Source organism: Perissodus microlepis, chromosome 5 (genome assembly GCF_051167445.1).
Source record: "Perissodus microlepis isolate ML-2025 ecotype Zambia chromosome 5, ASM5116744v1, whole genome shotgun sequence".
Lineage (NCBI taxonomy): Eukaryota > Metazoa > Chordata > Actinopteri > Cichliformes > Cichlidae > Perissodus > Perissodus microlepis.
Genome location: NC_140465.1, coordinates 10,118,367 through 10,145,435, shown reverse-complemented (window position 1 = coordinate 10,145,435; position 27,069 = coordinate 10,118,367). Strand labels below are relative to the sequence as shown.

General features: G+C 39.9%; 1 protein-coding gene across 4 annotated transcripts in view; it reads left to right on the top strand.

Annotated features, from left to right (window-relative positions):
• Nucleotides 1-14,502, top strand: part of tafa1b (TAFA chemokine like family member 1b) — a 122,140-nt gene extending 107,638 nt beyond the window's left edge. The window contains exons 4-6 of one of the 4 annotated variants that reach the window (XR_014800235.1): nt 5,741-5,865; nt 8,194-8,285; nt 13,202-14,502. Coding sequence is in view for 2 of the 4 variants with exons in the window: in XM_084927765.1 (XP_084783891.1) it covers nt 5,741-5,865; nt 9,470-9,586 (242 nt within the window). In the remaining 2 variants the exon portion in view is untranslated. Of the gene's footprint in view, nt 1-5,740; nt 5,866-8,193; nt 8,286-9,469; nt 10,613-13,201 lie in introns of those variants that run through there. The other 3 variants (XR_014800236.1, XM_084927767.1, XM_084927765.1) reach the window with 3 other exon arrangements.
• Nucleotides 14,503-27,069: the final 12,567 nt, after the last annotated feature.

Sequence of the window (27,069 nt, the reverse complement as noted above, 5' to 3'; positions counted from 1 at the left end):
TTTAGAATCAGCGCAAAAAGGGCGTAAACACAAAGCGCGGACCCGCCGAAACATCAGAATCAGCGAGCTGTCGGCTTTCAGCCCCGACCATGTCCGTGCCGTCGGGCTTTGTGTTTACCTCTTTGTGCAGAAGCCATGTACCTGCTCTCATTTACTGTTTTAGCTGTTTGGTGGTTGTCGAAATTTTGTGACGTTTCACCTAAGATTCTGGAATTTTGGGCAAAATACATTTATATATAAAAAAATCGATAGAAATCCCTCAGCTGAGACCATTTCTGCTGAAGCTTAACTGAACAGTAAGTAGACCAACTGAAGGGTCAGATGCATCTCTCGGACTTTCTTATATTGTTCTACTGTAGATTTTTAGTCCTGCTGCGTCATTGTTCGTCCTCTACAACTTTCATCAAAAAATTTTAAGAACCCACTGCACACCATGACAATATATGCCAGGTTTTCAGCTAATACCTCTTTGGGAATCACTAGTATTTTATGCCTGTCCAACTGTTTGATCTTTGGCATTTTTCCTAGGTTCAACTAAAGAATGGAAATAAATTGTGTGTTTTTGTGACAAGTAACAGAGTGACTAAGATACAATTTAAGTGTCTGTTACACACTAAACGGATTCAGTCCTTGAACAAGGTGCCTTATTTATTCTTGAGTGATTCATAGATTAAGGTTAAGTAACTTAACAAGCAAACAAAACACAGGCAAAGAAAATCTTCTAAAAATGGTACAATGAGTGAAAAAGCTGCCAATGTCAAAAGAAAACCTTTGCCCTTCAGGAAACCCAGTAAAGACCACTTTAAGAATTGCAATAAAGTCTGGCTCCTTGAAACCAAAAGGCAAATAAATGATGGGTGGATAAACTGAAACTTATAGATGGATTTCAAAGTAAACCAAGGCCTCATCTCACAATGACAGGCTGGCAAGACCCCAATTCAATCAGCTTCTTTCTGAAAATGTTCTTTAATTTGGCAAAATATAAAAAATGAGGGGTAGCTTAAGACTTTTGTACAGTACTGAAAATGAGGCCTCATATCAGTGTTACTGATACACTTAAATGCTGCAAACAAAGTGGTAAATGTTCTTCAATATAATAACCATTTACAAATTAGCAAAAAAAATCATTAATAATCAACAAGTAACAGGTGCGAACAGTCAGCTAGAATTATGGCTCTTCCCTAATTATAAACACTGCATATTTTTACATTAGTCGTTAATAAAGTGGACTGGTACACGCATAGTACTTTTCTGCTCCAGCTGTGTGCTCAAACTGCTGCCTTCCACAAGTCTCATTCACCCCATAGCACTTCATTTTATTCCTTCGAGCGCTTTTGTCTAAGATTTACACACCCTCTCACACTCCAATAGATGCATCAGGGCCAATTTGGGATTCATCTTGCCCAAGGATACTTTGACATCCTCGCTGGAGGAGCCACGGTTCGAGCCACTGACCTTCTGAGCTACAGCTGCCCCTAAACGAAATGAAAATTGAGGGATGAATAAAAAACAGAAAAACAAACTTTTTGCATTCAATGCGTTTTTTTAGACTGCTGTATGAACAATCTACTTCATGTGGAAGCATTTCAGGGTTAGAAGAAAGTCAATTCACTGCTAAGCAGTTCTCATGTGATGCAGCTTTTTAATCTCCCACCTCGTTTTTACTTCTTTTTATTCATCTTTCTTTTTCTGCCTTTTCCTGTTTTTTGTTTGTCTTCCTGGTTTGGTTTAAAGGAATTGATTTTTGTTTTGCCAGGCACTCCTTTACCGTTCTTCAATTTCAAGTGAACTCAGCATTCATATTGTTGGCTATAAATCCTCCTGTGTTGTTGGGGTATTGAAAAACAACTTTTTGGTTTCCTGTTCACTCTCTGGAGTGACGGGATGGGGCTAGCAGAATGATAACACCACGGCACATCATCATCACTCAGCAGAAAACACATCTCCTCAAGTCTAGTTCTGATTTGCAACTTAATGAAGGCTTCCTGCATACTTATGATTTGGCACCTAAAACAGCTCAATGTAAACACAATTAAACATGGGAAATATTTAAGACACGGAGAAAGCCACGATAAGGAAGCACAGTTTATGGTGGACCAACATGTAATTAGTGTATATGGTAAACAGCCACAGGGGAAGCCAAAGGGAGAATTTACAGCCGGTTAGTGGATGCTCTCGTTCCTGTATTTAGTATTCTTGGGGCTCATGGAGGGGAAAAAATGAAGGAGGAGACAACATAACATGGTGAGTTTACTGAACAGCAGTGGTCCAGTCTCTCTCTGGTGTATATGTATGTGTGTGTTGGTTCACACTGAACTGTAGCACACTCTGTGCTGTGAGGGACGGCACTTTAACAGTCTTCTTCCATCAGGTAGAGACGGCATGTTGCTCATGCTCACAATTGATTGGTGGTTGGTCTGTAACCTTGGCAACACATGCTGGAGGGTAAAAAAGTATATTTTCCAAATGGTTCAGAAAAAAAAAACAAGGTTTGGAAAATGAAATGATACAGTTTTAACTCATTGTACTTACCCAATAATTTGACCTTCACGTCCTCTTTGCGTCAACAAGATAAAAGGAAAGATGCTCTTTAAAGAGTGAATTTAAGAAAGCACAGTGCATGCTGCAAAAATTCTGTTGGGACAAGAGATCACTTATCATCTGAAAACCTGCTTTGAAGTTTTAACTTTTTCTGTCAGAACGCTCTAACGGAGGAGTGTGAAAAACAAAAAGTTTCTTTTTTCAAACTTCATGGTTAATAAATGAATCACAGCTTGACTTTGAAAGACTGGTTTTGATTTGTGCTGGGATTTACAGTAACTTGAAGAGAGGTTCCCACTCAAATTGCAGTGGGAACCTAGAGTGGAATTTTAAAAATTTAAAAGACAAAAATACTACAAAACTATATAAAATGCACAGGGAAGGATGTTACCCCGTATGCTCAACTGAATCTAAACTACAGCTTGGGCTGGTTCTGGTATTTTCTTTTATGTTTAAAATCAATTTGATGCATTCACACCCACTTGAATCAATCAGATCAAGCGAAGAACTTAAACTTAAAGAAAGTAAATTCCATAATTTAGCAGCCTTAGATGATGGCCATTTAAAATTCTTATTGGTTGTAAGGTGAAGATTAGCATTTAGTAACCTGATTAATCCATGTATCAAAGCGTAGGCAAAGGAAGGAATAGCTGAGCCTCAGTGTAAGTTCGCGAGAACTAGAGTTGTTTGTGTAACCACCAACGACAAGCTCAAAAAAAAGACACGAAGCTTCTCAGTGAAAAACCCATTTATGCAGTTTTTAATGTGTATTACACTTGGGACAACCAGGAGGGATTTTAATGTGGAAGCGTAGATCAAAATGAGCTATATTTGAAAATGAGTAACTGATATTTTCAGTTGTATTACATATGGCATATGGCATTTTTACATATGGCAGTTTGTTGGCAAGTAGCAATGGTATAAGCACTATAATGCTCAGTGACGCACAAGCTATGAAACACCCAGGAGGCTGGTGGTTTGCAACTATAAAAACATATGGACTGAAGTAAGTTAATTAGAAGAAGTAACAAAGTAATTTTTTTAACACAGTGTGTGAATGTGTGCCTGAATGTGTGTGTGAATGTGTGCCTGAATGTGTGTGTGAATGTGTGCCTGAATGGGTGGATGACTGGATGTGTAAAGCGCTTTGGGGTCCTTAGGGACTAGTAAAGCGCTATACAAATACAGGCCATTTACCATTTACCATAATTACTACATAAAAAGATTTGAGTGTTAGAAAGTGCATGTATGGTGCTCTTTAACATGCCATATATACTTTGGGTTAAAAAAAAACATATATGTACCTACAGACAGAGAGAGAGAGAAAGAGGAATGGAAAAGGGGAGTGAAAGACATCTTGTTGTGAAGATGAGAACATATTTGCTTTTGTTAAATAGCTGGAGGAATAATTCAGTTGATGAGAGGCAATTAGTTTTGATTAAAAATGAGATTGCTCCCCTTCATGCAATGTAGCTATATCAAAACAAAATAATGATTAATTTCTGTTGGTATAAGACATTATTGTCAACAGCTAAAGTACCCATGCAGCAACAATACAATTGCTCTGAGGCCGAAGAGGAGGAAAAATATTCATTTAGAGACACTGCTGGATGTTCCTCTGGAGATGATCGTAATATAATGTGTGGCTGCGTCTGTGTAAGTGCTCACAATTCTGCCTGTGTGGATAATTTGAACACCAAATATGTTTGTGTGGGAGTTTTCTGCATGTGTGATTCCACCCACATTTCGAATACTAATCCTTATGTTTTTAAATTGTATGTTACTATACATTTTATGCTTTCCATGCCTATTTGAAAAACACATCTTGAAAATAACACAATTTTTTTAAATTAGTCCTTTAAAGGTATGAAGCTGGACACTCTGGTGACAGTGGCAGAGAAAAGGACACTAAAAAAACTGCTGGACATTATGGACAATGCTGGGCATCCTCTGCACACGGCCATTAACAACCAGAAGAGTCTGTTCAGTGACAGGTTGCTTCTCCCCAAGACAAGAACTAACAGACTTAAAAACTCCTTTGTCCTGCACGCCATCAAACTGTTTAACTCCTCTCTGGAGGGGAGAGGGAGGGGAAACAGGAGGACAAAGGAGGGGGGAACAACTAAGCTGTAGTGCCTCTTCACCTCACTGTGCAATTACCTTTTGTACAATACTTTTTGTTAATAGTCAACGGTGCAATAGACTCCATACTTGAAATGTGCAATCCACTTGTATTTTTATTTTTATTTTATTCCTATTTATTCTATTTATCCCCTTTGTATATTTTTATCTATATATGTCTTTGTATTTATATATGTGTGTATATGTATATGTATATATATATGTATATATATATATATATATATATATATATATATATATATATATATATATATATATATATATATATATAATATTCTGTAACTCTATAACTTTTCCCAGAGGAACCCACCCGAGGGATTAATAAAGTTTTATCTTATCTTATCTTATCTTAAACAGTGATTTATCCCCACATTTTACAAACTGAATTTGTTGCTTTTCAATGCATCCTGCTTCCATTTCTTCAAGTCTTGTCATTACCATTACTAGCCTGCAGTGCCTTTTCAAGTACTTCATTTAGTTCTTAGTGAAAATTCCACTATGGTTCCATTAAGTTAGGTATGAGTAACGTACTTTGAACATGACACATGAAACAAATGCAAACAGAGAACATAATATTACATTCACAGGGGAGTGAAATGGGATTTGTGATAAATCATATGTACATACAGTACATATGTTACAGATTTAATCCCAGCAATTGTGATTTTGACACTTGACTTATTATTTAAACACTCATTTTCCCCTGTTCTCCACCTCAGCTGTGGTTGTCTTTACTTTAAAGTCACTGTCTGTCCCACTCTGTTCTTTGTGTGTGGATGGAACTTTGCACACGGATCACACAATGAAGCGGAAACACACACAGTGAAACAAAGAGCAGAGGAGTGGAGGGAACCAGCAATAACAGCTGCACTGAAGTGAAACACATGCAGGCACAAATAAATCTTTTTCCCATTTTATTTATTTATTTTTCCTTTTGTATTTCATGTCTCAAGTAGAAGGGAAGTCCAGTTTATGAGTGGATGTGGGGCTGGAGGGCAGGGAACTATGTGTCTAAACTAATGCTTCTTTGTTATGTGTCTGTGCTCATCTTTCACAGCGTCCATTGTAATTGGGAAATGGTGGTGTGAGATGGAACCGTGTCTGGAGGGAGAAGAGTGTAAGACTCTGCCTGACAACTCTGGATGGATGTGCTCCTCTGGGAACAAAATCAAGACCACAAGGGTGAGAAATCACACACACTTAAGTTCAGCTTCCTCCATCTGCATGCACACACTTACTCTCATAATACAGAGAAGCTATTCTACGCATACTTTACATGCATGTGTTTGTCATTTCTGTGCTGCGAGTAGAAATGCACACCTAACCAACTATACGACACGGCACACTTACACCGTTTCCACACAATGCATTGCATATAGCTAGACAACTTTAAATGTAATCGTTTTTCTTGAACTTGTCAACTGCCTGCTGCTGCACACATTGAAACGCAGATTTTCAAACCCATATAAATGTGCTGAAATAGCACTGTAAAGAAATTCATCCAAAAGCTGTGCCCTCTCTATAACAAGGTTGGTTTTGTTCAGTGTAAGCAACCTATCTAATGGCCCATAGTAGTAAAAAAATAAATATAAAGCAGGTGGTAAACAAACAGGTGGGATCTGCCTCAGGCCACACTTGTCAACGACATAAAGTTAATGGCTGCTCTGCTCCTCCACTGCTTTTTCAGCTTTGTGCACTCACTTCGATTGCAGTATGCAAAAATAATGCAGAGTTTAGTCCTCGAAGCCAGCAGTCCAGCACTGTGACAAGTTGATCACCTGATTTGTATTCACTTAATTGACCCCCTTTCTCCCTTCCAGTGCTTGGTGACAATGACTTTGAATAGCAGCAGAGGCTAATGTGATAGTAGAGAAACGGGGAACAGCCAGTGAAGGCTAGACGTCATGGGGCTTCCCAAGGTTGTTCTGTAGATTTATGTGCCAGCAAATAGACATAAAGCTTTCAAAGGGGCCCCTCACAGCCATCGCAGGCTTAAAATTTTCAGAAAGAAGTTGATCGAATGGGGTCTTGCCAGCTTGTCAAGGTAAGGTGCAGTACTTGGTTTACTCTTTAGAATGCATCTAGAAGTATCAATGCAGCCCACTGCATAATGTGAAGAAAGTCGATTTAAAATGATCGCTGTCTTATGAACAGTACTGTTCAAAAGTCTTGAGCAACCTGTAATTTCTTTGTATTTCACTTCAAAGGAGCCAGGTATTTAAAAATGTCTTGGGCAGGCTTTCTGACATTTCTTTTTCACTAATTCTCCAGTCCAGCCCTTATACCTGCGCTCTCTGTTTTGTGTTTTGGATGAGTCGCTTAACACTGACTTGTAAATCAGCCAAATAGTATTATATGAACCGCATCTGTATTATATTATTATATTGCCACATCGCAGACAACCTAGCAAAGAACCAATTATAAATCATGTCTTTAGACACTTTATGACTAGCAGCCTTTTGCAAAAGCATGTGACTTCTTCCTAATTCTTTAGTCAACACTATGAAAAACGCTTACGATAACACAGTTTAACAGGCATAAAATATTTTTGCACCAACAAGGTCATTCCCAAAGTGCTATTGTCAACATGGTGTGCATTGTGTTAAAACAATTTAGGACACCAGGCAAGTAGAGGACAAACAAAGAACTGACAGGCCCAAAAATGATCTACAGCAGGTGAACAGTATCCAGCCAAGACCTGAGAGATGCCTCTGGCTATTCAGCTGATCTACTGTTCTCTAAAGCTTCATCAGAAATGTTCAGTCTCAGTGGAAGTGTGGCTGTCAATAATCTGATCTTAATGAAGAGAAACAGGGAGAAGAGGCTGGCGTACGCCAAATTGCACAAGAACTGAACTGAAAAGTCTTACGGAGTGCTGAATCCAAATTTGGTTCAGATCATCATCAGCATGTATCAGCAATGAGTACAACAGTGAGGGTCCACAGCCACCTGTAAAACACGGTGGAGGCTCTGTCATGGTTTAGGGCTGCATTTCAGCCAGTGGTGTTGGAGATTGTTGGAATTATTAAAAGAGAAATTACCATCAGATTTTGATCTATGTTGAAATAATATCTGGAAAAGCATCTGATTGATTACAGCTTCATTTTGGAGCATGACAATGATCCCAATCAGCAGTAAAAGGATACCTGGATAGAAAAAAACAATTTTTTTTGGGTGGGTGGGGGTTGTCCTAAATGTATGTTTGCAGATTTCAATAAATCATTGCACCTATTAGCTATTTTCCTAACAAAATATAAAGCAATGCGGGGTGGCTCAAGATGTTTTGCACAGTAAAGTAGAGGCAGTGAATTCTATTTTATTTATTTACTCTCTTGAGATGCAGAAATCGAGTTTGTTAATTTCTGCGCACAAAAGAAGGAAAAGCTATACTGCCACATGGCTTTGGTCTAATGTCAAAATCTTAAGAGAAGAGCGTAAAAAGGTCAGACCTGCAGGTGCTTTTCTACCGAATACACACGTGTCCTTTTTTTCTTGACCCTCTCTTTGCAGAACACCCAGCCATACTCCCCTTTTTAGCTTCCGGAAGCAAAATGCAGAGGATGCGTCAACAGAAATTGAGCTGCATTCTTGCTTCTGTAAAGGTTAGTCTTTTTTTAAGCTGTTCTCTTTTTTTTTCCTTCTATGTTTTCACGTCTCTCTCACATCACTGTATGCATTTGAGTGTTGGGCAGTAGGAGTGGGACCAACTCATGTTCAATGACTTCCCATTAACCCAAATACTCAGTGCGAAATAATCAAGTGTGTTTACATGCTGTGCATGATTAGGCAGGCGTGACACAAATACTGATCGCACCGCCACCCACTGTAAATATTTATCACCAAGCGCAGGCAGAGCACACATAAATAATAAGCAAGTTACTGCAAAGTTTTTTACAGAAACTGTGGCTCATGTATCAGTAAAATGTTTAGTGCGCAGATGGCTTAACATACATATGCATACAGCATGCTATAGCAGCACATTCACAAAGCACTGTAGAAACACACACACACAGAGTCAGGTCCGCCTCTTAGCAGAACCTTGCTGTCTGTGATCAGTGTGTAATGGCAGGATCTGTCCTTCTTCCTTTCATTGCCTCCTTTGTTCCATGTCCTTTTTTTTGCTATCGGCCACTGTGTGGGTTTGATTACAGCGCCTTGCACCGGTCTGCCAATCCCATTAGGCACTAATCTGTGACATGCTACTTGCTCCTCCATGTGTGTGTGCTCCTAGTTGTGTATGCACGCACATGTTTGATGTGTTTGATATGTCTGTGTTTGTACGGGTACACTCATGTGTGCACAACTGAGGCTGGCGGGCAGATCTCTTCCCTTTTCGTTGTGTGGCTTCTTATCAGAGGCAACTTGATGTCCTGATCCCCCTCAGAGGGTCTTGTTGAAGCAGCTATCAGCACACAGCATAGCCCACAGGCTACATGAAAGGGCTTTTATCCTGCACTCTGCTCTCTTTTTTAATCAACATTCCTCATTCACCTGCCTCTCAGGCCAAATTGCCTCATTTGTATTTGTTCCTTTACAAGCCACCAAACTCACAACACAGCAGCGTATTTTCTTTTTCCTAGTCATTTTGTTCCACCTAGAAGTTTTTATTTGGTTCTGAAACGCGCAAGTGAAACACAATGAGACAGGCGTGCGTACATGTACAGCCAAAGACAGGCTTCATCATCATCATCGTTCACAAAAAATTGGCATTCAAAGTAAGAAGCAACAAGCAAAAAGCCAGTGCCTGACACCCATGTTTCTTCTTTTCTTTCTTTATGTCTTTCAGAGAGGGAGCCCTTCATTGCCTGTTCTGTATCAGCAGACAAGGCAGGCCCTATTGTTTGTGGAAGTCACAGTGAGAGCGAGGCTGGGGAGCACCTTCCAAAACACTCGCCCACCATAGATCTGCATTACCCGCTCCACTGGCTAAATAGATCAATCCATTTCTGCTCCCTCCAAACAATTACACACCTTAAAAGAGACAGGCAGAATGAGAGAGGCTGTAATCGAAGCATCTTTTCTCTTATTCACTCTTCTCCCCTTTTGATGATAGCGAGAGAAAAAAATTACATTTATTTAATAACCTCATTGTTAGTGTACTAGAGTGAATATCAATATGTTGTCACTATCAAAGCGAGAATGTGATACATATCTAATACGAGCGTCATCCCGCATCCCATGAATTTGAACTTTTTCTAGTGATTTCACACTGCAGCAAACGTTTCTTATTCATCTACAGAAGTTGTTTAAACTGTATAAAGACACAATATTTCCACTATCAAGTGTTCAGATTAGTGAGTGCAAAGCGTTACATTTAAGTGGAGCACCATCTTTCACACTTTTCAGTGTGTTCCATCTCCAGCTAGTCTGACATGATTTACTTGCTGTTCAGTGTGCCGTAAGTCCCTTATTAAAAGGAGCAGAGGGCACTTTTTCAAGCAAAATAACACACTGTGACAGGATGTAGCCCATCTGTGAGATAGCCCGAGAGCAAAAGTGACCTGCCAGCAGATGCTTCACCATCTAATTTGTCAAATCGGGAGATCGAGCTCTGAAGTTGATCAAAATGAACTCCAAACGGCCGTGCCGCATACAGTCCAGCTTCACCCAGGAATGATTCGTTCCATCTCTGAGCCTGACAACGCTTCTTTCTCCTTCAGCTTTGTATAATGTCATCACGATGACAAACAGAAAAATTATAAACTAATCATAAACAGTGCATTGTTTGAGATATCCACTTTGTTTAAAGGATGAGACTCTAAAATAACAGATGCGGTTCAGACTCCCAAAAGTGCCCAGATTGTCATCCTTATGACATATTTATACATAGTAATGGTGAAGGAATTCATTCCAAGTGCTGCTGATTAATTTATGTTCATTTGCTTTTCTTTATCCATTGTCAATGTCACATTAAATGGATCTTGATGTATTTTCTTGTCTGGAGTCTTCTGTTTTCAGAGGGTGCTCTTTAGTGCTATTTCAAGTGGTTTCTGAGCAAGCATGATTGATTTGTTCAGCACTAAACAAGAAAGGGGAAAGGGTAGGCTGTGTTTGCACTAAATCCTTTTGTTAAGGCAATTGTCCTTGGGTCTTTTTACTAACTGAAGTCTGAGCAAATTGCAATTTAATGCACCCAGCAAATTAGAATGCAGACACCTAAGTTGCCAGCAAAGATGGGAACAGGCAGGAAATCCTTGAGCGTTCCACTTGTGCTCGCTGCACTGTTTGTTTGAAGGGGACAAAAAAGAACAGAGGACACTTTTAGTTGCTCTTACATGCATATGTGGGTTGAAATGACGACATTTGCATACAACCCTTCTCTTCCCGCTAACAAACCTCTGGTGGATTGCATTTCAGACCGAAAGTGATCCTCAATGGTGTAACCTGTTACTGCTTTTGTTCTGGCAGAGGTAATTTTGATATGTCACCAGACAGTAGATCATACATATGCAAATGCTGGACAGATGAGCCCAGAGGGGGGAAAAGTGTTTAAAATCATTGGGAAAAATTGAGAATCTATACAGAGAAAGAGACCCGGAGGAGGAAATATTAAATCCGAGTAGCTATTTAAAGCATACATAACAACAGCTGCGGTGAATCATTCACAAGAGTTAAAAAGGTGACTACATCAATCCTGCTGTTCCTGTCAGACGATTTAACGACTGCATTAAAAAAAAAATCCCTAAAACACAAATAAGTCAGTGTGATTGTTACCACTCACACTCTACTTTTTTCCAGAAGTTGTATTTGCATCTTTTAGTAAAATCTATAAAATTCTCTTTACATGAAATGTTTCAAATTGTGCAATTGACAGCATATAAGTTATAAAAGAAGTAAACAAAATATTAAAATGCTACTGTATAAAATAGATGCAAAAATGAACATTATTTGGAATGAACAATTCTGTGTTCAGCTGACATTTTAAATATATTTTCCTTCTACTGTTAGTTTATACAGATAATGCATTAATATCTGGTATATGTTTTAAAAAGAAGACACGTTACAGATTTTCTTGAAATACTGTCAACAAAAAACTGTCTATATCTGCCCCAGACTAAGGTATCTGCCATAAATGTTGCAGAGAAACCAGAAAAAAAATCTTTAAATATATATTTTTTAAATACTAAATGTCCTGAAGACAAAATCCACCACTCTGATGGGAAGAAAGGCAGAATAATGGATGATTCTTGGCTCTTGAAAATTGCATAAATGAGCTGATGTTCATTTACAACTGGTGTCAAATCGGTGTTTTGCAACAAAATTGAATTACGGCTCAAAGATGAAATAAATGGCCTGCTAAAATTCTTACTTTGCCGCTGCATTCAATTATTCTGTCAAGTCAATAACAAGTCTGTCGGTGCTATGGCTGCACTGCATTATATTTTCAGATGCACATGTTTTCGTATGGTTTCAGATATTAATCATACGACCTCCTCATAAATGGAATGAGTGAATATAGGTGCACATTACTGTTACTGAGGAAGGGGAGCTAATAAAGTCACATGGCTTGCTTACTGGCATGTACAAGTTACTGGAGCTCTGACTGTGAGTTAGAGATTACAGAGTCCAACACAGCACCCTCCATAATTAAATCCATACACCTGGTTACCACCTGCCAAGACTGCTGGAAATGTCATGAGTGTGTTTCTTTGTTGAAGAGGATTATGGGATTTCTAATTGGCACCGCTGTGTGTGAGAAACATGATGTTTCTTTAATGTAAACTCTTAAAGCAGTAACATAAGTCAGAAATGTGATGAAACTCTTTCATGCTTTTGTTGCAACAATGAAAAGAGATTAAGGAACTTGACAACTGTAACTGTTGCAGACATCGTGCGCACCGTTTTTATTGAGCTTCAGGATGAGCGGGATGCTGAAAAGCAGGACTTTCAATAGCAGTATCAAGGCTGTACAATGCAGCATTGAAAAGTGTCCAGGTCTGCAACTGGGGCTGAATAAGAGTCCCTGAACCAGAGTCATGGCGAGACAGCTCAGACTCCACAGCAGGGGCCCCCAATCCTATTTAGAAAAGCCAACGTTATTTTATCAGGTCGTTTGAAATTGGCTGGCTGACTATTAAGGTTCAAATGAAGGTGCTGGAGCAGGCTGTGAGGGGGCCTGCAAAACTGCTCAATGTTAAAGGCAAAAATATGCTAAAGATTATACCATGAAGCAGACATGCACAGCATGGAAACACACCAGGATTTCCTATGCAAAGAATTTTGCTGATTTATCCTGGTACACATAAAAATGCCAAATAACCCTCCATCTTCAGTGTGGTTTCCAAGCATATAAGCTGTCTGTTTTTCTGTTTTCTGTCACAGCATAAACCAGGAGGTGAGACGGGGCTGTACAAAGCCTCCACAGCTCAAAAGACTCCCCTCGTTTTTTGGGGGGTTTTTTTTAAACGTGCGAACGAAGCAATTCCTCGGGGTCTAATCCTCACACACTTGTATGCCTTTGTTCGATCTAAGCATATGTGTGTTTTGTCTCCTCTCCTCTTCTTCCTCTGTGTTGCAGATTCATCCCAGGACCTAACAGAGAGCTCCCATTGCAGGGCTCAGTGCCAGGCTCCTTCCCCTCATGTACCCTTTCTCTTCTCATCGAATGGACTAAAACTATTACATCCACGGCTACTGACTGGATTACCTGGGACCATAGAAAGGATATCCACCCAGATTCCAGATAAAACAGCTTTGCTCGCGTGGTGCCAAGGATTTGAAAACAGACTAATCCCGTGTTTGATCAATGAGCTCCATGTTGGTGACTCTCCTCTTCCACACAGCTGTGGCCAGTTTCTGACCTACTCTTCCCTCACTCTGTTTCCCTATTCAGAACTGAAGCAGCTTAGCGGGGGCTATTTAGAGGTTGTTAAAACATAATTTGAAGACGTCTCCCCGCCCGTCTGAGGGTGAACTTGTTGGCAAACTTTCATAGACCTGAACCTGAATCTGTGGAACTGAGGGCACATTGGGGGAAATTACGTCGGTTTATTTTTATTTCTGTGTGGAAAGCATTTGTATTTGACTCACTACCTGAGACTGATGGCTTTGTTGTGGCTGGACCGAGGAAACTGTCAGCTGTTACCACTAGAAAGGTCGATTAATGAAGACTCTCAGAGAGGCTTTAGGGTCAACCCCATGGCCTCACGCTCATCCTCCACGACGAACATTCTGACTTTTATTGGTGGGCATGCCCAGTGTAAATTCATGAGCACTTCTTTTCTTTGTATGTAAGATAATTTGTGTATATATACACATATATAAATACATTACATGTTAAGCTGACAGATCCAAGAAGCTGAAAAATATATTTACAGATTTCAAGCCCGTGTTGGAATCCTGAATAACCCTTGAATGTGAGCCAGAGGCTGTCGTCACAGTGCGGTGTGTCTAGGACTGCTTCGCATTGGGGGAAAAAGCCACAACGGAATCATAAAAATAAGTTCTGCTCACTTTTGTCATTCAGCAATGTTGTTTGGTTACTCCAGAAAGCGCTTGTTGTTTCAGTAAAGCTGAGGAAAACACTGTATAGAACTGCCTCACTAAAGAAAGCAGCAACACCCACCCGTGACCTTTCCCCTCAGACACATCAGAGAAACTCTGACCATAATAGGACAATTACGTTTCTGCAGCGGAGCGTGGTCACGGGTGAGAGTGTCTGTAATGTAGATGTTCCTCTTACACACACCAGAGAGATGATTTATTCAAAGTGACAGTGAGAAAGTATTAGTCACAAAGGAGAAACATAGTTATCCCCCAGTAGCTATAAGTACATTACAGGACAGCCTTATGAGAAATAAAAATGGTTTTCTATACTGATATGCTGCCTCCCATTTCTCCATAAGGTGACTGATATTTTTGAAAAATGTTCCTCTTACGACTATTTGATATGTTGTAATATGTGGGTGGAAGATCTCGTCAGAGTTTCATTTATTTTATATGTTAACATTGTGAACAGAGTTTTTGCTTGAGTAAACAAGCAATCAAGAACGGCACAGGACGAGTATGAAAATGACTTACGGGCACAGACACACTCACAAACACACACACACATGCGGTAAACACAAACGGATCTGTGATGCTTCATTTATACAATTCCCTTGCTGGCAGAGTGGATTTATCAAAACAGAGCATTCAATTCATTCATGCAATTAGAATAAGGATTTCCAATATCAGGCCAGGCAAAATTCCAGATGATTTTCAATATCAACCTCCTCTCTCGGCAGATATTAGATTCGTTTCTTGTCCCAGTGGATGCGCTAGTGTACATTCATCATTTAGGAATTTGGCTAGTTTCGTGGAGCCCGGTGCCTCGCTGAGCAGTCACAGAAGGTATGAAAAAGACAGAGACATCAATCTCCCAGTGGTCTTGCCAGAATCATGAGGGAATATAGTAAAGGAGAGAGAGAGAGACTGCTTTCTCCTCCTGAATGGGTCATTTCCGTCTTTGTTTTCTCCTATTTATTGGGATTGGCCATCCTTAAGTCTTATTTAGCTTGTGCTAAAGAAAATGAAACAGTGGAGGAGTTTGTGCATATGCACGACCTGTCTGCGGGTGCTTTTTTGTTGCCATAAACGTTTGTCTTTTTTTACACGCACATCCCTGTGTGTGTGTATTTTATACCCAGAGTCTGGGAGAAATACATCCTGCGACGACGTACTGTGAAGATTATCCTCAAATTCGGTGCTCGTGTAGGAAATCAAGCGATTTCTCCCTTCCTACTTATGCAGTTCTAAGTGGATTTTTTTTTTTGCTTAAAAGGTGCTTGGGGATCAGAAACGGAAGAGGTGCTTTTCCTTTGCCTTTTCTCATTCTCTTTTATGCACTGCTTAGCTCTATCCAGAAATGATGGAGTCGTGCTGTGGAGGGAGGTCCTGCACCATTTTAGACAAAGCAGAAAGGAGCCCAGCATGAATAAATAAGCGGGGCCAGGTCCTCCTCCCACGCCACAGGACTGTACAATCTCAAAAGAGAGACATCCATCAAGTCCTGCCGACCTCCCACTGAGACAGGGAGACAGCCATGACCACATCACACTGGATGGCTAATCAACGCCTGACAGCAAGGACAACCCTTTTCATGCAGCCGAGATGTGCGCGCAGGATGTCGGCCAGTGTTGTTTATAAAACTTGCACTTGTAACTTCCAAGGGTATCTCAAGTAAAACCTAAACTTTTGCCCTGCATAGAAGGTAAATGCTTGGCTGCTTTTAGGAGCTTTCATAAAGAGCCTCACTCCTCTTTGACGGCACTTCTGTCTTCGCACTTTATCACATTCATATTCTTTAATCATTTTGGATAGCAACCTATAATTTGTGGAAAGGGCACACTCCTTACCTGTGGGGGCTTTGTGGCCTATAATTACAGTCATTATGGCCATGAGTCACAGTGAATATCAGCTTTATAATGATCATTCACTAGAGCTGGACAACTAAGAGTGTTCGAAAATCATTAATGACACTAAAACTTCCCCTCAATGATAGCTATTTTCTGCAACTTTGGGCATTATTACCAGTGGCCCATTTTCTATGAAATGTAATAGCACAGTATCAGACAGAGTAGAATTAATCCTTTTAATTATTGAACTCAACAAATGGGAGCAGTGGCAGCACTGTCACAGCTAACATGTTCATCACACATTTTTTAAAAGAACTTGTAGTGGTGACAAAACACAAAGTTGATACACACACACACACACACAGACACACACACAAAAGCTGAAACTGAGTCAAAACGGTGAACCGCATACTTTCAAGTGAAACACACCAATCCCCTGCTGTACACCATTGTTTGTAACAAATGAGCACATACTCTGATGGGTATGCAATACATCACTGTCCTAGTCCCATGACACTTAACCGTACCCACCAACCACCAATACCCTTGTCAGCCAAATGACTAGTCTGTCTATGATTGTCAGCGGCTGCCATAATGATAATTTATTTCCGTGCTCCTTTACACTTCTTCACCTTATTTCCTCTCCCATTTCAACCCAAAACACAGCAAACTAAAATCCATCATGCTGCACATGCTGAATGGCCAAGCGTTGAGGATGACATTTCATGTCCCACAAGGGGCGCCGATGTCGTCACAGAGCAGCCTCCCTGGGAGATTTCACAGTTCACACTTTCCCATTAAACAGAGAGCATTTTTCATAGTGCTGAATCCACACAGCGGGACAGCTGTAAACACACAGTTTCTCAATTGTTTGCCACTTCTGAATAAATGACCAAGAGCCGAACTGGAAGGAGTGAGGAGTTAACTTCTTGTTCCGAGCCGCAGAGTACACGAATACGTCACATGAGTTTAGCTTGTACATCTCACAGTATTCAACATTTAATGATTATAAAATGCAAAATAATGTTTTCATGCAGGACACAAAGCAGGATGAGGACACACAGCACATCTCACAGGTTTAAAAGGCTGTTTGTTTGTGTTGAATTTGTGGTTTTTTTTTTTATTGCATTATTTTTTTCATAAAATGTCCAGTGCACCACAGAGTACTATAATTCAGACCAGTAAACACGACACAGCTATTTTCTGGTGTTGGCTTCAATTACATCATACAGTAAAGAAATAAAGACATACATATCAGAGATCTATCTATCTATCTATCTATCTATCTATCTATCTATCTATCTATCTATCTATCTATCTATCTATCTATCTATCTATCTATCTATCTATCTATCTATCTATCTATCTATCTATCTATCTGCTAGATAGACAGACAGATGCTTCTTTGATTGCAGAGAAGATTGTACCTTGGCATTTTTAAGGAGAGGTCAGATACAATTTCATGTTGTTTGTCCACAATTGTATAGACAGTTCACAACTGGCCTGGCCCCCAGGCTGCCTGCCAGAGACAAAGCACTGTGCCGTCAGTCCAAACCTGCCCACACACACAGTATCTGCAGTGAACTTATCTAAAGTTTGGATGATGGAAAGGCAAACTAGAGCATTTGTCTTGCCCACACACTGCCTGAAAAGTTTTGCCATGTCATCGAGTTCATGCAATTTCCGTTTTTCTCGTTCTCCATTAAGTTACCTGAGTTTCCTAATCAATTGGGTTTATCCTGTAAATGTGGGTTCAATTTGAACAAATAGTACTGTTGGATGACCAAACTGAATCTTAAACTGGAAATTACTAACAGTTCTACTGTTGTAGACTAGCGTTAGGCTAGTAATACACCAAGGCCAAATACCAAATACATGTTTAGTCCTTGCTCTGTCCTCACACAGGCTTTCACGAATAATAGAAATCCTAAAATTCGATTAAGCCATAATCTAATAAATTGAAAACATTTTCACAAATAAATTGCTACAATTCATATTCATTCTCTGATCTGTCTCTTCCACATTATATCATGCCTCAAGGCCGTCTCACAAAAAGTTCCTTTTTTTCTGAATTTGAAAGTGAATCCTTGTCCTCTGTGATTACGGCATGACGCAGAACACCAAGTATGTAAAATCCACAATAACACATAAAAATCCCTGGACTGACTAGACAGAAAGTGAATTGTTGCTATTCTCTCCTGTGTCAGGTACAAACTGAGCGGTTGTATAGCACAGTCTCAGCAGAGTCTTTAGTCTGGGTTAATGGTAAAGGTGATTTTCTGATGGCTGCAGGATGGAACCACTTTCCCCAATTCCACTCTCAGCCAATGAGCTGCCTCTTTCTCTGGTATGCAAATGAGAGGCACAAGGGCAAGCAGGGATTGTGAAGGACACAGTCTTTAGGCCACAAGGAGACGGAGCCACCCCGGAGGGCCAAAGATGCCTCATTCAGATTCAGCACGATCATTTCCCCTCGGCAGATGAAGTACGTAGGTGCTAAACTCAGACTGAATACAGTGCCGAGAACACAAGCAGGCATTCCTTTAAAAAACGATTGCAACCGGTAGTCCAGTGTGGTAATCTTGTTTAATAATTGAATGTGAATGATGTGCTATCTGGGCCATAAAAGCATACCTTATAGTGGCATACATTCGTCAGAAAATCGCCTTAACCTGGCAACTGACATATACACACACAAGTACACAAAGGGGCTGAACACATGCCTTTACCTAAGCAGCCAGTATTGCAAACATCGCTGCTAGATTGGAATTTTAAGATGAGCATGATGCAGAAATCAATTTAGATGTTATTCCCACGACAGTGCCTGGGTATGACTAGCCAGGGTATTTTCTATTTTGTGTTACCTTTCCCACCTTGATTTTTTCCCCCCAAGCTATCATCCCAAATAGAATGGTGTCTGCGCCTCAAGGCGGCGGCCATTGATCCACACTGGAAGTGAGACACTGCTGCTTGTGCCATCGGCACAATACTTGTTATTGGTCAGACTGCATCAGTGACTGGATATAGATGGTCAAAAGTGCTGGCTGTACACAGACATGGTTGTGATACAACTGAGCTTTAACATCTCAGTGTGTGACCCAATGCTTCCAACTACATATTTATAGGTTTAAAAGGAAGTTATTGGAATTAGCCTATAAATTAAGCAATAGACTCTCATATTTGCATGTTTCATATGAAATAGCTCAACAGTTTGGCAGATCTACGTCTCTATATGGCTTGCCTTTATGGTATTGTACATCAGGGTGGAAGACTGGTGCAGTAGTTAGCACTCTCGCTTCTTGATTCGAACCTTCTTGGGGCGATTCTGTGTGGAGTTTGCATGCTTTCCCTGTACTTGTGTGGGTTTCCTTTGGGTGATCCAGTGTTCTCCTACAGTCGGAAGAGCATTGCGTTAATTGGCGATTCTAAATTGCCTGTAGGTGTAAATGTAAGATATACAAAGTGGTTAAAGATTTATAGTGCTATGTGATTGGGGCTTGCAGCCTAAAGTACTTTGAGCAGTAAGAAAAACACCAGAAATATGCTATATAAATTGCAATCCAATGCAAGCCCAATTCTAAACATGTCCATTTTTAACTGACCACAACCATGACAGCTACAGAAAATCAGACAAACTTAACGTGGCCACAATGCGTAACATCCAACGAGTGCCCTGTTCGCTTCTTGTCCCTCGTGGATCTATTAGCTAGAAACAGCTCGTGGCCCTCTGGCTCTGTGCCGTCTACTAAGACATCTTGTTTTTATCTCATATAGTTTCATAATCTAAGTGAGCTGCAACCACTTTCACATTCACAGTTAGTTACATGTCAGCTGATATTATACACCACACCATCCCTACAACAGCTTCTTCATATCTTCATTCTGTATTAGTTTTTCTGGGAGCTGTCGCAAAGTTAACTCTCGGTCTGTCTTCCCTGGCAGACAGTAGATAGAAGACAAATAGGCCTGTATATACATAATACCTGTAGGTGACACAATGCTTTCATAATGCAAACTGACAAAGTCAATAGAGCCGCTGAAATATGAAGGAAAGGGGTTTTTTGGGGGGGTTTTCATCGTATATCCTAATCAAGAGACATTCAGTGCACACTCGACCAGTGCTGTGAAACTGCCTTGTCTAATCTACTGTGCAGTTTTTATATTTTCTTAAAGCCAAAATAAAATAAAAATGACATCAGCCATTATGTGTGTTTTAAATAAAGCTGGATTTTTTGAGTGCAGCGAACTATTAGTGCATAAGGTTCAGCTAGAGAGAAGCTGTGATCCCCCGGTGCAGTCTGCTGTAGGCTGTTACAGGAATGTCCCCTGCCACTGCTCTCATTTCGTGTAACACTGGCAGTGCATTTTCCTGAAGTGCTCAGAGCAAAACTACTTAAAGTCGTTCCCCATATGAACAACTTAGTAAATGAATGCCTGGAATGTGTCATCGATTAAACAGCACAGTCCTTCTCCTATGATTCATAGGCAGAGTGCGTGCACTCAGGCACATAATCTCTTTTTTTCATTTCAGCACCTCCAGAATTGCCTTCTAAACACAAATAATGACAGTGGCAGCAAAGCTCTGCAAGCCTATCCATGAGCTCATATAAAATGCGTTGATCATTTAGCTGATTCATAATTTTCCGCTACCCGAAAGCGCAGCTCTCTGCTGCATCAGACAGATATTTGTTTTGCTGCATCCTAAATAGCAATATACCAGTATTTTCCAGATTACATCTGAAGGAAATTATAGCCTTTAAAAATGTGTTTTGTCACTTGTGGAGCCAATAACATGTAACATAACATGTGAGCTTAAACAGATCATAATAGTTTCTTTTATATACATTCAAATCTATCTTAACAACAACCTTCCAGCAATATTACAGCGATTTATTCACTTTAATAAAGCAATGAAATCAGTGTTACAGTGAAGACTGATTACTGGAAATATAACTCAAACTTCACAAGATGATATAACGCCCGTTTTACGTTTAACCTACCTTTCCAAATTTTCCACCATCTTCCACCTCAACAACTCGCTCCTGTCCCCATCTTTATTACATTAATCACATGTGCCTACATTAAATGAAATCCATTTAAATACCCCTGGTTGCACAAATTATTTGTGTAGCCAGGTTGAAAGACTTGGGAGTCAAAGGCGGCATAATTAGACGGGACGATTCTGAAACCTAATACAAGATGTAATTAAGGAAATTAATAAGGTGTCAGCCCCCTTTCACTGGGTGCTCTGCCTGATGATTAATCACAGCCTGGGCTAATTTGATTTGTGACAAGGAAAAGGATGACTTGGTAAGTCAGTTAGGAGAACCCAACTCGACAGCATATGACATTAATAAAACATGAATAGTGGGGGCTGAGAGAGGAACGAAAATCCACTTGTGATCCACATGAAGCAATCAGATTAAAGGAGACTTTGGATAGATAGCCCTGTGACAAAGTCGCTGACAGGGGACTGAGCGTAATTTAATCAAAGCCTCTGATGTTACATTATTCTTATTAATCCATAATTGGACATACCACCATCATAAAGCAACAAGTATAGTCATTTATGTAGGTGGAGGTAAAAATCAAACTACATTCCAGATATAATGTGATCTTTTAAGAAGGTAGGAACACTGCGTGACACATCGAAGCACTGAAAGAGGAAAAGATAAGGCCGGGGCATTAGTCACTGAGCCACCAAAACAGAAGATGAGTGCTGCAGTTCTTACTCGCAGGCACAGAGGACCATAAGAAATCATAAGATTTCAACACGCTTATAGATTAAGGGTTGGGTTATGGTCTCTTCTTGTGACGCGATGTCCAACAACATTATACAATGACGCACAATGATGTGTGTTTATAATTGTTTCAACTGAAAAGCCAGTGATTACAGAGTAGAGGGAGGGAGCGGAGAGATGCAGTGTAAACCAAAAGCCGAGATAATGCCTGGTTTTCATACATGAAAAGTGCCACGAATGTCATACAGCTGCCAGATCACCAATTTTGAATGTTGTAAACAATGGGGAGCGCAGACGTCCCTGTGTGAAGTCAAAATGGCAATCCAAAACAAAGCACAGTTCTGGCAGACCATAATGTCTATGTTGCTATGCTGTCATCATATGATCCGGTTCACCTGCTCTCTCCCGATGATGCTTGATGAAAAGCTTAGTGGAGGCAAGCAAACAGAAGGTAATTAATTTCTCAAGTGAATTCTAATTGATTTGTGCTATATTTGGAGGGACAGGTAGGGGGAGCGAGTGTTTTTGTAATTGTGTTTACACCTGCAGAGAGTACACGTAATATCGAGAACATCTGTATACAATGCAACCCAACCGCTTTGCATTTAACTTGATCATTGTGAGAAAAACTGCAATGTTCTGCATGAACCTCAGGTTGAACCCCTCTGCCTCACAGAGGCTGACTGAGAAATACTCGATCAATTTTGCAATATCTACACTTTATGATAATATTTGAGGTCGTAGATCATTTGAGTCTGTGTTCTGGATTGCAGTGTAGCTGTCCTAGATATTGTGTCTGTCATTTGTATGTGCCCACACTATGCAGGGTTACTTGAATTTACATACAATGCATTATTGTGTGTCTATGCCGCGTGCATTCAACCGCATACAAGCACAAACAAATACACGGACTGAATGCAGCTGCAAGAAAAATTATTGTTCACTTGCAAATGCACCACAATACACTGCTATACTCATTTCCAAAAATTCCAGAGTACTGCAATTGTGGTTAAACCATTAGATCCCCTTCATTTGTTTTATCCTACATGGGCAGACTGGGAAGGGCCATGGCTTGACCCAGGAGAGTGAAACCAGCCCTCCAAAAGGCTGCAATGAAGCCTCAGAATGGCAAAAGTCCAAGTCAGTTGATTCCAACTTGGGAAGTCATATAAGTTTCATAACTGAATGTAGATGCTACTAATGATATTTCCTAACAGAAGAGTATTGTGCACATGTCGCAAGTGTTTAAGCAGTTTCCTTCTTTTATATCTCAAGGTTGTGCTGAGACACACCTACAGTGCTGCATATTCTTTACATACTGATAGAGAGACATTTCTCAGGATTTAAAACAAAGTCTTCTGTGTGATGTAGACAGAAAGTGTATTGACTATTTCTTGGATCAGAAACTTTTCACAAAGAAATTCTCAGAAAGTAGAATGACAATGACAGTCTTCCAGACTGAATTCAACACAATATTACATTTTTTACTTGCCCACTAATTTTTATTTCATGCCTTATCACTGAAAAACAGACACTAGCAAAGTTGCGGATATGCTTTTTTTTTCCATTCGTTTCGATTCAACATAGATAATACATTTTTTGTGCAATTTTAATAAATTCTGTGGGTTTATGATAGCTGAATCTGCATGTTAAATAAATCAAAGACTTAATCATTTAGTTATTGCTTAACCTGAATACACTTATCCTTCTTTTAAGCAATGGGAGAATAATTTACCTACCTGTTTTTTGTTTTGTTTTGTTTTTTTAATTTTTTCCCCATCAATTCTGGGACCATTTATTCTCTGGATTGAGAACAATGTCACGATACCACTAAACAACATTACAAAATAAAACACAAAACAACTACACAAACAGCTGGGTTTCACACATTTATGCTTTCCTTATCCACTTACTTGCAAAGATGTGCCGACAAGTGTCTTTGCAGTTAGGCCGATAAGAAAACCTCCTTTTGTAAGCATGAATACAGTGGACTCACAATATTTGGGATTCACCCACAAGGTTTTATGTCTTTAGCATTTAAAGTACGACTTAAAAACCACAAATGCCTTTCTCTAACTTATTCATAAAATATACGTTTGGTGGACATTCTACGAGTAATTTGACAATGATCCCTGAGCAGAGATTAAAAAGGTGTTTTTTTTAGTTTAGGCATTAGATGCAAGAACTTATTAAAACCCATCGAAGCTGACAGGGGATGTTTTTTTACACCCATTTGAGATCATATCTTGGTGCATGCTCAATCATCCAGGTAAGTAAATCCCCAAAAGTTGATTCTGTTCATCTGGACGTAGCGCTTTCAGTGGGAGAAATGTTTCGTCACTCATCCAAGTGACTTCTTCAGTCTCAGCTCACTGCAGGTTTCCTCAACCTTATACATTTCCATAATGACTGAATCTAGCACCGCTGATGAACAATGGGCTGTGAGGTCAGTTTCTTGATCATTAATATGCAAATTGTCACGACCATTCGTCAACAACCACTGATTAAAGACCATTGATCACTGGCAATTGATCAATGAGAGTTGGGGAATGGCTGCAATGACAGCATTGTAAGATGGTGAAAGATGTACCCTTATGGGCTTGTATGATGTTACATCTCTCTTCACTTGTGTTCCAGTCACTGAAGGAGTGGAGGTAGTGCGTAAGAGATGACAGGATGACCCCCACCTCAGCAACAGGACCACTCTCAGCACCGACCAAGTGTGTTTGCTCTTGGATCTGTCTCTTCATTCCACCTATTTCACATACCATGGTTAGCACTACAGGCAGAAACATGGGTGCGCCATGGGTTCCCCAGTTGACTCATTGTGTACAACTTGCACATGGAAGAAGCAGAAAAGAGTCCTCTGTTATCCTACCCTGGAACACCAGCAAGTCTTTGTTTAGGGTATGTGGATGACACCTGGGTTTAAATAAAATCTGATTGATGATTTGATTTTGACAAGCTAGAAATAATCCAAAATATTAGTGAGAGGATATAAAAAACAAACAGATGGGTTTACATTTAGATCCCTAATATTGCGAGACAAAGACAAAATTATGAAGTTTTTCCTCTGTACACCGTCACACTGAATTTTAAGTCAAATAATTAAGATGTGATTGACGTTTAGTTTCAACTTTAATACAAGAGTTTGACATGGTTTCAGAATTACAGACCTTTTTATACACAGTCCCCCTGATGGGTTTAGATTTTATTATTGTCATTTGTATTAGGAAATATTTAACCATATAAGCTTAGAGGTGTATAATCAATTGTGTAGTGATAGGATGTGTGATCTTTAGCAGGCTGCAAAGGCTTGGTGTGCATTCCTACATCCTGGGAGCATGGGAAGAGGTCGTACCTTGTTTTATTGTTTTACAGTAGGATTAACGTAGCTATGTCAGTTTTAGTCTAAGTGCTTTTTTACATATAGATGAACTGTTGGATTTTCCAGACCAGCAGGTTAAGGGAAGTCGTTTGTGGGGCCACACTCTGACCACACACACACACACACACACACACACACACACACACACACACACACACACACACACACACACACACACACAGTATTCTTTGTTCACATGTATACCTATGTAAGATGTTATATGTTAATGACCCTATGCATATTCATGTAACCACAATAAAAGGAGTGCTATGGGGAACCTGGCTGAGAGTCTGACGGAGGTCAAGTGGTGGAACGACACTTGGCTCCAGGCAGGTCTCCCTCATGCATGAGTGACCCATAGAACTTTGGTGTCTTGTGTCTTGCTTTTTGCTGTGTAGCAAGTTGTTCTTAACGTTCCAGCGAATAGGTTTATGCTACAAACCTATCACCCCCATTTACAGAGGCTGAATCAGACAAACTAACATACTCAATATGATTATAATGGTGATTATTGTTATTATTATTGCTGTTGTTGGTGATAATAACATGACTCATTTAGCCATTGAAGAATGTCTCATTTCTTTGAGAAACTCAGGTTATGCATTTGCACTGAGAACCTGATCAGTTTTGCAGAATATGGCAGAATCTGAGCAGAGAGTATAGACCTGTACACTTCAGAATACATCCTGCTACTTTTAACAGCAGTCACATCATCAATAAATAGTGGCCTGGTTCCACCACCAGCCCTTCATTCCCATTCAATAATGATACCTACATGTGTGACAGATAATGTGCTATGTTTTGGTTCTTTCTCCCTTTCTCCATACTTTTCTCTTCCGATCATTCTGATCCAAATTAATTTTGCTTTCATCTGTCAAAAAATGCTTTAGACCTGTGCAGGCTCGTTTAGATGTTTTCTGACAAAGTCTAGTCTGACCTTCCTGTTCCTGAGTGTAACCGATGGTTTACACCTTATTGCACTTCCATTCATGACCGTGTCTCTTGTTTGTAGACAGCAGTGACTGAAGGTGCTAGATGTATCTGTAGAGTGTTCTTGATTTGCTTCTTGTGAACATGTGTGTCTTAACCAGAGAAATAATTCTGTCATCATCCACTTTGGGTGTCGTCTGTGTCCGTTTGGTGTTTCTGGGCTGGTTAATAGAAAATGTTTGTAAAACCCTTTGAGTGAAAGCTGAAATCTGCATTTCAATCACATCTGGATTGGCTGATTTAAAACCCACTGTGGTAGTGTACAGAAAAAAAATTGTTTCTTTGTCCAGCAAGTGATGGTAACTTTAAGTAAATTTACTGAGTAGATAAATATTGTCTGTTTCCATATTTTCCCCGAGAAATGGATGACGCTGGAGAACTTCCAGACTGTCAGAAATACAGCATGCAGAATGTGAGTAGCTGTAAATAACAGGCTGAGTTGTGTCATGCCCTGCCAGATGTAATAGAGTTGTGAATGTCCCACTGACAGCCAGTAGCCACCTAACCAGGGTTTCTCATGAGGGTATTATTTACTTATGGTTTGAGAGAGATATTCAGCATCAGTCAAGCATAGTCATAGCACTAACATTTACCCTGAGCAAACGGCGAGATATGTCTTATGAATGAAAGTCAATATACCTGTCTGCTAGACAGACAGACTGGCAGACACATAGTCTGATCAAGTCAGGACTCACTCCATTGCTTCCAACAGCTTCCTGCAATGATGCACAAGATTTGCTGGTAGACACTAAAAGGTCAACTTAAAAAGCAACTCATTTTAGTGCAGAGAAGAGTTCTGACGCTTCAAATAAGGATGTGTGTTTTGAATTATGATGTCTCATGATTTAAGGGACCATAATTTGAAAAGAAAGCACTAGTCTAAAGCCCTTTGATAGGAAGCATCTTCCTTGCTGCTGTATTTCTACATTCA